We start from the raw sequence: 13,257 nt of genomic DNA on the forward strand, positions 1-13,257 counted from the left end.
TATCAAAGCAAGAGTTATGAAAATTAAACTGTTATAAATACGCATGTACCTATTCAATGATGTAAAATCCATATGAGCTTCAGAGAACAACATCCGATAGAACATTTAGTCCAACAGTGTGCACATTTACAGAAATGTTGATATATTCTCATATTTACTTCATAAAGAATTATTATTTTTGTCAATTTTCCATTAAATTATGCAATATGATCCGCTGACACACTGTAATAAATTCATATGGTGATTTTCAAACATCCACGAAGCTAGAAGAAGCACAAGTTCATTTCTCTGTCCAAATATGATCAAGCATAAAACGAATCAGTTGACTGCTGAGACTTATTGTAAATAAATAGACGATTACAAAAATATATGGTTTGTCTTTTATTTCCATGAAGTCTCTGGTATTTGTATATGATTATTGACAGTTATGTAGCTGTAATTGCAGAGCTGTACACCTGCTATCATCTTCACCTGCCAATAATCTGCTTTCTGCCTCAATATATGATTGGAATCCATATGAGATCATTAAAACACACTGCTATAACAACTCGATTATGATTGGAAGTAAAATATATGCACAAGATAATGTATATTTTATAATGTTTACTATTCTATATTTAGACGTTAATGCTAACGGCTAATGCTATTTGCTGCCAGAATCACAAGACATGGTCTTGGAAAATGATTCATATAACTAAGAGTTAAAGTTATCATCCTCAAATTTGAAATGGAACATTATCAGACTTGTGGCTTCACTCCATTATGCTTCTATGCATCAACAAGGTCAGAGTCATATATTATTTCATATAAATATTTATGAAAAAAATAAAATAAAATAGCTGATCACTTTACAAAAACTTTTCTAACAATACCTTTTCATGACTTTTATTAATTTTTACTTTTTAACAATTAACATCCAAGTGTCTCCTTTCAAAAGAGACCACAATTATGCCTGTAATACAATGTGGGGATGAACTACAGCCATTGTATTTTGAGTATGGCCCTGTCCCAATACCCACATGTGCTGGCCACTTGAGTGTGCATGCACATGATAAGAAGTAAGTGTTCAAGATTGTCCCATGTCTAAAACATGCCAAAGCTCAATGCACTTAACCCACACTAGCACAAATACTGCTTCGGAGCGGTCTTTCAGGCTAAGTGTATCCCAGAGTTCATCAAATTCAGGAGCTCACACCCCGCCTACATGAGCGATCAGTGTATTTTCGCCATGACAACGTCAAGGGAAGCTTTTCAACATGAGTTATTTATTATAATCAGATAGAGAAACGTAAGAGAAGCATATATTTATTTTAGTATAAATGAAAGTATTCATTATATAATGTGTTTGGGATGACTTAATATCAGCATCATAATTACAAAATATTATTTATGTGTATATTTAGATACCTCTTTGTTATCCTTCTCACCCAGTAAATCAACTTATTTTGTTTGTTCTTGCCTAATACTGCTGGTCATTTAGGTCAAAACAAGGGGGCACTTGGAAAACAAGCTGAAATTCTTAAAAAAAAAAAATGTTGGCACAAGTTGCGCTGAATAATCTTTTTATTATTATTTCTTTAAAAAAATCCAGTGAAAGAATTTTATTTTTTAAATGGGAATATTTGAAAAACTTTTGTCCAACAAATCAAAGTCATGTGGTGCAACCAACATGTAGGTAGAAATGTTGTTGTCATGTGACAAAAAAATCATAAAACAGAGAAGATCTCTTTAGACCCACAAGACTGTGTGTGAAGATTTCAGAACAAATCATAGTTTTTAATATAATTAAATATCAATATTTTTACATTTTAATGAAAAGGCACATTTTGTTCAGATCAATTGGTGCAACCATGAGAAAACTTCTTGATATTTTTGACTTAAAAATGCATGATATTTGTAAAAAAAAAAAAAATGTACCTTGAAACATATGTTTGAAAACTTTTTTTTTAAATCAGCGATGAAGTTGTGTACACTCATGTATTCAAGGTGCAAGGAATTTTTTTTATTGCCTTTTACTTGACAGTTGCACCACATGACATTTTTAAAGTCAGTACATTTTTTTATTTTATTATTTTTTGCAAAATGCTATAAATGCTTTTCAAACAATTTATAAAAACAACATGAGCTCAAAGATTACATGTCTATGAACTTGACACGTGTTTTAAACCAGATTTTTTTAAATATTTCGAATTTTTATCACCTCAGACAACCTTATTTGTCAATGACCCATAAACTTGAAAAAATAAAATAAAATAAAAAGCTCTATGCATGCAGTTTTTGTCAGCAAATAAAATAATAGCAAATAACTGAAAACTTACAAATCTTTTCCTCATATGGCCGTACCAGAGAGCGAGAAAGCTATTAGTGTTTTACTGCTTGTTTGTTTGTAATTAGCATGTGAAGCTAATCAACATACCTTGTCAGGCGCTGTGGTTGAGGGCGCTCCCCAAACTTCCTGTAAAGAGAGACAAACATTTTTAGCAGAAAGTTAACCACAATACACACAATAACATTTTACATACATATAAATATTTGAGGGTACATCTGTGTATTATACTTTGCTACTGAACAACACACACAGCCATTTCCCATCAGTCAATTGGAGCAAACATTCACACACTCAAATACACCATGGTTAGTAAACACACACCTTCCTACTATTTGAGATTAGCAGGCTTGCAGCTGTTGAAGTGACCTTGTGAAAGCACGCTCACACTGCCATGTGTACAAACACACAGGTGGCCAAACGACACCACTTTCCCATTCGGATTCCATCCACCAGACTAACTAACACAGAAGAGTAGTCTAATGGCACTGTTTAGCAATACCTGCTGCCAAACATGCATTTCATTTGATTTTTTTTTTTTTTTCAAGGGATTTCAAGGAATTTTCCTGATTCAATACAATTTGTGGTACAGACAATAATTTTGACTTTCCCATTTTAGACACAAGGACACAAGAAAGCGATGTGACAGCTAGTGGTTGACCGTTATGGGTTTTTTAATGGTTGATGCCGATATCCAGAGAGCAGGGTGGCCGATAGGCTGATACAATGCCAATAAATCACACCATTTAAATATTGTAAATAACATAAAATAGCTAAACAAATTAATAAACTCTTATTTAGCACATTTACTCAATTTCACACAGAATTTTAACTTGTAAAAAGAATCTAAAGAAATGATAATATTGTATTTTAAATGGTAGATAGCAGTTTCTTCTGATTTTTGTTTAGTCATCAAATTTTAGTAGTTTATTTGCACATGAAGAAACTGTTAATATATTAGGAAGAAGGAAATAATAGTACACACATTAGTCCAGCAACCATGGATGGCATGTCCACATTAGCAATTGCATTTTCTCAAAAAATACAGAATCAAACTAATTGTACATACAGCGCATAGTGAATAAGGCATTTACTTATAGCACATGTGAAGCGCTTTTACTTTGAAGGTGCGCTCACGCAAATCCAGCGCGAGTTGTAATTTCCTGACAGTTTAAAAGGCCTGGATCGCCTGCTTGGATTGTCACGGAGTGACCGTCATGATTTTTGAATCAGAGGAACTTTTGATCCTGAAGTTTGATTCTGGCTGATAGAATACACTTTTCAGAGGAAGATATTAGATGAGCGCTCAACGGGAAGAAAACGCTGGATTTTCGTGAGGTTCGTGAATTACATCTGTTTAAACGAGATATCTGCATATTTGCAAATGGTATATAATAGAAGTTTTATTGATATTTGCCTTTTATCATTAGAAAAGAAAGTTAAAAGTTACAGGGAACTGCTGAGGAAAGGCTGATAGAATACATGCTTTAAAGGTAGATAAATGAGCGCTCCACAGGATGCTGGATCTGCTGAAGTTGTGTGGGGTTGGTTTATTACATCTGTTTAAATGAGATATGCACATATTTGCAGACTGCTAAGTAGAGAGAGGGAGAATGAAACAGGCGAGCACTTTAACATTATGAGCTCAATCGCGTTTGCTGCGGTTCTGATATGCAGACTGTTTAAATGACACTGTGTTGCACACTGGTCTATTATTGTAGTAACATGATGGCACATAACCAGTATGATCACACGGGAATTCGGCATGCGGTTTCCAAAAGTTCCGTTACCCTAGGATCAGCAACAGTATGCCAACTCACTGACATGCCCTATCTCCCATCAGACATATTTGGAACAGCTCAACAACAATTACCTTCCCTTGTGGCTTGACTGGTAGCATGTTGCGTCAGTTGCATGAGAGACCACAGTTCAATCCCCAATCAAACGAGGAAGTAATCACGTTTGTACAAACAATCCTGAGCATGATAAGGAGGTTGCATTTTTGTCCCTAACATTGCATTTTGTCTCTACTAATGGTTAGGGTTAGATTTGAGTTTTGGTTAGGGGATAGATTAAATAAAATAAGCATTGCTCTGAAACACTTACAGATTTAGCCTCTGGAGGCAGTGTTATCAAATTCGGTCAATGAACACCGATTTCGGCTAACGAAATATCAGCACACACTTGCCGATTTTTATGCGAGATCAGGCTGACATAACAACAAAAAGAACCGTGACTGGTCGTTTACATGTCTCAGTCGCTTCACATGCAAACAGGCAATTTTCTGTGCCCTCAAGAAACAAATCAGCCAAATGGGAAAATTTATCGGCCGATGCTGATAATTAAAAAAAAATCAGAATATCAGCAGAATTACCGGCCTTGGCGATATATCGGTCGACCACTACCTTCCACAAAAGTACTATTTACATGGAGCAGCAAACTCCACCCACAGGAATGACACTGGTAACACCAGCCCCACCACTAAAAGGAGTATATAGAAAACATTATAGATCAAATAACACACATATTTGTTCAAAAGAATTTATATAAGTGCTTTAAATAAAATACAAGCTTCACATTTCTGCTTTTAAACCAACTTTTCTGCTTAAATAAATCTGCTTTTAATGGACAAACTGGATGATTTAAAATTATTTTCTATGGTAATCAACATCATCTGTCAATTACCACAGAAAAACAGTTTGATCAGAAATATGAGCTTAATATTTTAAATCCAGAACATTCCTTAAAATATTCCCATCAGGAAAACTACGCAATGGTTCTAAAGTACTCCTTAAAATTTAAATATGAGGCCCTGTGATGGCTGCCAGTCCTCACAGATGTCATATTTCATGTCAGGCAGATGAAGGCATGTTTCTTCTAAAATGTCACAGTAAATTGTAGAGTCACAGATCATCAGAGTACAGTAATATGTGGAATACTGATTAGATGGTTTCGCCTTTGCTTGTGACATCAGATGGCAAAGAATGAAAAACCTTTGTCTCATTTCAGAAGAACCTGAAGGCTGTCATGACCCCATCTGTTTGAAGCTGTTACTATAGAGACCTCACAAATGTTATTACTTCAAATCTAACCAGATGACTTCAGTAGCCAAGACAATATTGTATGTTTTCCTTTAATAAATGACAATGTGACTATATTTGGAGCAAATATGTAAGGTAATGTACTACAGATGGCCTGTTATAAACTTTGACAGTCCTGTATCAACCTGAAGTTTTTTTTGTTTTTTTTTGCAACAATGACCAACTGAAAGTACATTATCCTGCTTAAACATGACTACTTACCAAATTTATAAGTAAATAATCAAAGGGACATGAAATATTGATATGAACAATTAGACCATTTATAATCATGCAACTGAACAATTGGAATCACGTGTAATAAACCAGCAATAAATCAGTGTTTTAATTTAGGGAAAAATACTAAGTTTTGTCGTTACTGACAGTATTTCGCGATTAGCTTGTTTTAGTGTCTTTAACTAAAAACAAAACAGGCCCAAAAGGAGCTCTGAGGTGAGTTGTGCCCGTGGTGTAGTCTTTACAGTCCTGCTGATCCCCAGGGGCTCGGGCTTTACTGACAGCTGCCTTGAGGCTAAAGCTGAGAGGAGACACTGACTGTGGAGGGTTTAAAATACAAGAAGAAAGAAAAAATCTATGTGCTGGAGCTTCCTGATTCATCCCCACTGAACCCGAGGGTATTACAGGAAGATCTTGAATCCAATCACGCTGCCTTTACCACGAGACCAGAGAAGACCACCGCAGACCGAGAGAGTACACAACAAAATCACAACAACAGAAGAGAATAACCATTTCAAACAGGGCTACAGAAACAATCATGGTTTGGGCCAAATAAATCAAAGAAGGTGTAACAACATAAGTGTAATTATTGTTTTGAATTTACATAAAAACATATTTTGATTTATTAAGATCTGTGTTCATTGCTGAATTAATATGAGCTAAAACTCACACACCATTGCACTTGTGTATATGGCTGTGTGACAATAAATGTGATTTGATTTGATTTGATTTGATTTTAAGACTGCTTGTCATTAGTGATAGGCTTATAGGCCTTATCAAAATCTTTCTAATATTTCCAATCATGCCAGTGCAGCTCCTATCTATTTGAATGGGGGAACACCAAAATCTCAAAAACAGTTGGTCAAGATTACGATCAAAGAGCATATTTTAAATCAGCAGTAAAATCTGAAAGAAACTGGTATCATAACCTGTGCTTCTTTACCTCATATTACGCTAAAAAACGCAATTTTCCCGGCTTGAATAGCTAATGAGCATGTGCGTTCTCAAGTTGATTGACAGGCGATGTCTGTCTCTAAAAGGTGACTGGCTCTTTTACCTGTAAGGCGGGACTTCCTTTCAACATCCGTTGACCGCTGGGTGCGAGCTCCTTGGTTGGGCGTTCCAATTTCTCCCATTCATTTTAATAGAAGTGTCCCATCTCTGCTAAATAGTCTCTGACCTTATTCAGAGTATCACTTAGGGCAGTGGTTCCCAAACTTTTCTAAACTACAGCACCCCTTTATGGAGTTTTTTTTTCACCATTTTATCACTGAAAAATAAATAAATGAACATATGCCATTGAAAACACTCCTTTATTTAAAATGTTTTATATTAATAATATTAACCAATTAAATAAAAACAATGTAGCCTTCAAGTTTTTCTTATTGCTTCAAGCTTTAAAGGTAAATATTCAAGAGCCAGTAATAAAATAGAGAACAAAGTAAGTAGTGCTTTAAGTTTTTCAGTAACAGCAGCAATTAAATATTAGTGTCAAGAGGCGGTTTATTCTCTGTACAGCTGCGTGATGTGTTGCCTATACATCTAGAGTTTCGCTTACTGCCCCCTGCTGAAAACAGGTGGTACTTTAAGCTTGAACTGAATTTTTTATATAATTAATCACACTGAATTAACACGTTAAATCAACAGCCCTAGTTATTCATACATTATACTGTACATTGAGGACACAGGACAATGGCTATCTTCCCGGATGAAGTATGTCCGCAATCTACTCACCTGCATACCTAAAGAACACACTTTATTACCGGCTGAGAAGTGCAACCTTCCTCGAATGCAGTGCATACTCTGACAGTACATGATTATGGACACAGCAACAGTCTCAGACTCATGCCAAATTTCCAATACTTTTTAGCTTCAAATCAAGGTTCTTCAATAGATTATTACTGCACAGTAGATCAAATAGATCTAATAATCTACTGTGTGATTATTAGATATACATACTGATTCAATGCAGTCAGAGTTTGACTGATAAGCAGACTGAAATTTATTTGGCTTACAGCTACTAAAGTTATCCAGCCAAGGACAGTGAGTGCCTTTCTCTTTTTATTGTCAGTATTGTTGTTTGATTAATATAACGGTCTATTAAGCTGCATTTACACATCGCACAGATAATATTTTATGAGATATAAGATTTTTGTCCTGTCTGCTAACACTCTTGTATATTAAAGGTTGTGTTTACATTAATAAGGCATCAAGAGGGGTATTTTGACCAAAAAGCACATTTGACTGTTCACGTGCCCAGCTACATTCACCACATGACATGAGCGCTCTATACAGCATGCACATATTCACCGATCAGCCACAAAATTAAAACCACCTGCCTAATATTGTGTAGATCCCCCTTGTGCCACCAAAACAGTGCCAACCCGCATCTCTGAATAGCATTCTGAGATGCTATTCTTCTCACCACAATTGTACAGAGTGGTTATCTGAGTTACCGTAGACTTTGTCAGTTCGAACCAGTCTGGCCATTCTCTGTTGACCTCTCTTATCAACAAGGCGTTTTCATCCACAGAACTGCCGCTCACTGGATGTTTTTTGTTTTTGGCACCATTTGGAGTAATTTCTAGAGACTGCTGTCAGTGAAAATCCCAGGAGATCAGCAGTTACAGAAATACTCAAACCAGCCCATCTGGCTCCAACAATCATCCATGCGATTATCTAATCAGCCAATCATGTGGCAGCAGTGCAGTGCATAACATCATGCAGATATGGGTCAGGAGCTTCAGTTAATGTTCACATCAACCATCAGAATGGGGAAGAAAATGTGTTCTCAGTGATTTCAACCGTGGCATGATTGTTGGTGCCAGACGGGCTGGTTTGAGTATTTCTGTAACTGCTGATCTCCTGGGATTTTCACGCACAACAGTCTCTAGAATTTACTCCGAATGGTGCCAAAAACAAAAAACAACCAGTGAGCGGCTGTTCTGTGGATGGAAACACCTTGTTGATGAGGTCAGAAGAGAATGGCCAGACTGGTTCGAACTGACAAAGTCTACGGTAACTCAGATAAATGCTCTGTACAATTGTGGTGAGAAGAATAGCATCTCAAAATGCTATTCTGAGATGCGGGTTGGCGCTGTTTTGGCGGCACAAGGAGGGCCTACACAATATTAGGCAGGTGTTTTTAATTTTGTGGCTGATCGGTGTATACACATGTGAGTGTTTGAAAGCAGGTGGCTGTAATCAAACAGCACGAACAACATTCATCTGGTTACAAAGGTTACAATGCTCAACAACTGCAAAAAGACTTGGCAAACAGAAACCTCTGATGCAACGAGTGATGACTAGACCATAATCACATGAAGCCATTACTGTAATCTCAATTAAAATGCAATTAATTGTGTAGCCTTATTTTCAAGAGATCCTGGGGAAACATGATGTTTGGAGTTGGAGATGGATCTTTGTTGCATTCTCAAATGAAGTGCAAGTGTTAACCTGCAAACTTGTTACAACTTAAGTTAATAATTGCTCTGCTGTAATGCATATTCAGAGAAATTAGCTTCTTATTATTCATTTTATGACAAAATAAAAACAACAATGAATGACGCTTGTGTTCTAGTAGAACACAAAAGGTTATTCCACTTTTTGCACAAATAACGTTGGGAAGAAAGGGAGGGGGAACAGAGACAGACAGGGCCGGAATTAGGAAAAGGGACGAGGCACGTGTGCAGGAGAAGAGGACGATAAGAAAGAGACAAAGAAGCAATTAAAGGAGAACAAAAAAGAGCGAGAAAGAGGATCAGGAGCTCGGCAGAAAGATAAAATGGGGGGGGGGTTATACAGCAGACAGCAGGGATGTGTGCTAGTAGAATAATTATAGAGCTGTAGATCAATAAGGTTTCCAGAGTGAAGTGCTGATGTTTGAGAGGATAATGGATACCAGCCCGCTTCCAGCACACTGCTGCTACTACACAGTCCACAATCAGGGGGCATTTTGGGGCCACAGAACTGCTAGACAATGCCAGCCACCTACCCTGGATCTCCAGTATCTCAATCACACATAACCTTATTAGACCATCATTTAAATCCATTACTTTATGACTGCAAAGACTGACTAATTGTGCTGAGCCCTGAGAGGCTACAGAACATCCACAAACCAAAACTGCAGCACTAAAGTGATGGAGAGATGCCAAGCAACTAACTTCTACAGGCTTAACAGTTTATTTTCCACCAGTGCATTGTGTTCAATTAATATTTTCTTTACAGCGGTTTAACAGGAAACAGCATTGGCAACCCATTAGACTTCCTTATTGTGACATATTTCCCAAAGAAACAAAATATTTTATGAGAAAATGTATGTAGAGTGGGACTTATTAGCAAGACTTGGATCATGAAATGAAGATCCATACCAGAATGGAGCCAGACCTGAATGCAAGTTTGCAGCTGATTGTGGAGGACAACTATACCTCCTTTTGAGGTGTTTTTTCACTGGGACATGGAGGATGAATGTCGAGTTCACCTTCAAGAGCATTAAGATACACCCTAATGGTTAACTCTCTTTTTCAAATCTATAGCAATTTGCTTTTATTGCCATAATCATTATTACATTAATGTTGACCAGCATTAAATTAGGTACTGAATGAACTAATGACAAATATTTTAGCTGCACTCCCTACTACAGTATCCCAAAGCAATACCTAAATTGCTATTCAGCTATTATTTAACATTTAATAAAAGCCCTCACCTAAGTGACATTAGCCTAAAAGGAAAGACGTTTCAGAGGAAGAGAAAGTGATTATATTTTGAAGATTACGAAAAAAACATTTTCTTTAACATGTAATAATGAATTGTGCACAACAGGACTAGTGATGCACCAATCCGATACCTGGATCGGCATCGGCGCCGATACTGAAGCTTTTAGACGGATCGGGTATCGGTCTGACGAGCCCAATCCAAATCCAATACTGAGTGTTAGTCATGTTCGTTACTGTCAAGCTCCAAAAATGACATAAAAGAACCATAAAAACACCATTAAAGCAGTTCTTATGTCTCATTTGCATTTTATTCAAAGCCACTTGAAGACGTGCGATAGCTCTGTGAATCACAAAAGGCTGTGCTTAATAAGTAAATATACAGTATGTGCAGCACCAGCGCATTAGTGAATGGTGCTGTTCTGTTGACACAAACGCACGCACAGGCTGGTGATGCACTCGTGGCTATGTTTAGCCTTCACAGCAGAGTGCAGTATTTGAGCGTTACTCAAGAATAGCATCTCAGATGTAGATACTCAATAGTTCGGTTCACTTATAATATGCATTTAGAATGGCACCGGAGGAGCATTTTACCAGAATTTGAATAAGAAGCGAATTAAACTACTGTGAACTTGCCTACAAACAGACACATACAGGACTTCCTGCAGAGTTTAGAATGTCAAAATAAAAGCGTGAGGGTTTAAAAATTGCACGATTTAAATATATTACTGTTGTATTAAAAATGTAAATTTCAAGTCAATAATAATAATATTAATAACAATTTATTATTATTATTATTATTATTATTATTATTATTATTGTCATCATCAGTATTTGTTTACAATTATAACTATATTTAAGTTGAATGGGTTCCAAAAAATAACTGAATGAATGAAAAGTGGACTGATGTCTTACAACTAAATTGAACAAAAAAGAGATCTGAATCCTTTGAAGTCCAGATACAAGTTGAAATTTTTTTTTGAAAAAAAAAGGCAAAAATAAAACACTGGTTTCTTTTCTACTGATGACTTATACTGGAATTACTGTTAATTTTGCTGCTACATTATCCAGTATACTAGTTAACAATAAAGTTTTTCTTAATAAGCTATACATTTATATTGAAATAATGTGTAGTTAAGAGGTTTGTGTTTCTTTACATATTAAAGAGTACACACAATTAGTTCCACACAATAAAGATATTCTAAACTGATTATGCAAAAAAAAAACAACAACACTGGTATCGGTTTGGGATTGATATCGGCCGATACTGAGATTTATGATATCGGAATCAGAAGAGAAAAAGTGGTATCGGTGCTTCCCTAAATAGGACCAAGAATACGTCCAGTATTAAAGTAAGAAGCGTACATACACAGCAGTGGACTTTGTGTATTTGTGACGGTTTTCAATTGACCTCCATTTGCACAAAAACTATTAAATATTTTAAACTTTTTATAATTTAAATTTTACTTTTTAACAATTTTCTATTGACAATTGACCACCAAATGACATTTTAAATTCTTTGAACTCTGACTGCTTAATTTTAAGAGTGATGAAAGTTCAGAATATTACCAAGCAATTTTATCTTTGTTCAGTCATAATTCTAGACAATTCACATTTCGAAATACTACATGAAAAAGCAATTATGTTAATTGAACAATGCAAAAACTCACTTTCACAATTATCCGTTCCTAATACATAACACAAAATGTGCTTTGTATAGAGTATGCATATTTCAGGTGCAGGTGCCTGATTTCTCTTTTAACCTAAGTTACAGTCTACCAGTGGAAGAATTCGACCCTTCCCGAGATTTCAATCTGATACATTGTGTTAAACATGTTCCTGTTAAAACATGGTCGTAGATAATGTCAATATGAATATAAACCCTATAGTTTCACTTCCCTGCATTTTCAGGATTGTCCCATCATGAAATGTCATGACGGCATGCCATGTAATAATGACTACTTCATATTTTTGAGAAGTTGTGGAAACATGGGAAAAAAAAAAAAAAAAACAGGGGAATTTAAGATTTATGCAGTTAATTTGTCATAAAAAAGTTTGTCATAAAAAGCACTATGCATCGGGTTATTCGTGTCTGGTCCCGAGAACACTACCATTTTTTTTTTTTTAAATCTCTTTTTCTAAGACAGAGAATCTTTAATTGACAACAAGAACAAACATGAAGGCTGTAGAAGTCAGAAGTGTAGATCTTGCCACATGTCAAGACGTTGAAAAAGAGTGGTCACAAGAGAGCGCATGGAGAAAAAGTGTGCGTAATAAGAGTGAGAGTGATAAAAAAGAAAAAGAGAAACAATTTCCACTAAAAACCACCAGCACTTCCTTGAACTCTTCATAAAGACAGAGAGAGAGAGAGAGAGAGAGAGAGAGAGAGAGAGAGAGAGAGAGAGAGAGAGAGAGATAGAGATAGAGAGAGAGAGTAAAAACGTGAGCATGTTCAGAGATGTGCTAGTACGAGCCAATGAATGTAAGGGTCATGTCAAATAAACAAAGCCAAAAAAACACTATCACACTTTGGTTGATTTTGAAGCGCCAACCACTCTACATGCTGCATGTCTCCTCGGCATGCCTTGTGAGATAATAAGAACACAAAAAGAGGATTTACTACACAGATTTTATTATTTTGGACAATATTTATGTTCATTTGATCCCAGGGAAAATATGAGTCAGTCAGAATATGACTCAAATGAAGGGCTATTCCATTTTACTTGTGTAATGAGGAAAGGTTTTTCTTTTTTCTTTTTTTTTTAGCTTTAAAAAAAAAAAAAAAAAAAAAAACAGTGATTAGAAAAAGATTTCAGCTAGAGTCTTTTCCTATTTATTCAGTGAGGTCATGCAACCCAAGGATGTTCCTATGTCCATCCTTATAGGACTGGCTCACTGACAGATG

At 36.0% G+C, this 13,257-nt stretch overlaps 1 protein-coding gene across 7 annotated transcripts in view; it reads right to left on the reverse strand.

Annotated features, from left to right (window-relative positions):
• LOC127448272 (recombining binding protein suppressor of hairless-like) overlaps positions 1-13,257 on the reverse strand; it is an 86,107-nt gene that overhangs the window by 30,605 nt on the left and 42,245 nt on the right. For 5 of the 7 annotated variants that reach the window (XM_051710701.1, XM_051710708.1, XM_051710687.1 and 2 more), the window contains exon 2: positions 2,417-2,455. The exons of 1 other annotated variant lie outside the window; for it this stretch is intronic. Coding sequence is in view for 1 of the 6 variants with exons in the window: in XM_051710687.1 (XP_051566647.1) it covers positions 2,417-2,455 (39 nt within the window). In the remaining 5 variants the exon portion in view is untranslated. Of the gene's footprint in view, positions 1-2,318; positions 2,338-2,416; positions 2,456-13,257 lie in introns of those variants that run through there. One more of the 7 variants, XM_051710719.1, reaches the window with a different exon arrangement.

This window comes from Myxocyprinus asiaticus, chromosome 1 (genome assembly GCF_019703515.2).
Source record: "Myxocyprinus asiaticus isolate MX2 ecotype Aquarium Trade chromosome 1, UBuf_Myxa_2, whole genome shotgun sequence".
Classification (NCBI taxonomy): domain Eukaryota; kingdom Metazoa; phylum Chordata; class Actinopteri; order Cypriniformes; family Catostomidae; genus Myxocyprinus; species Myxocyprinus asiaticus.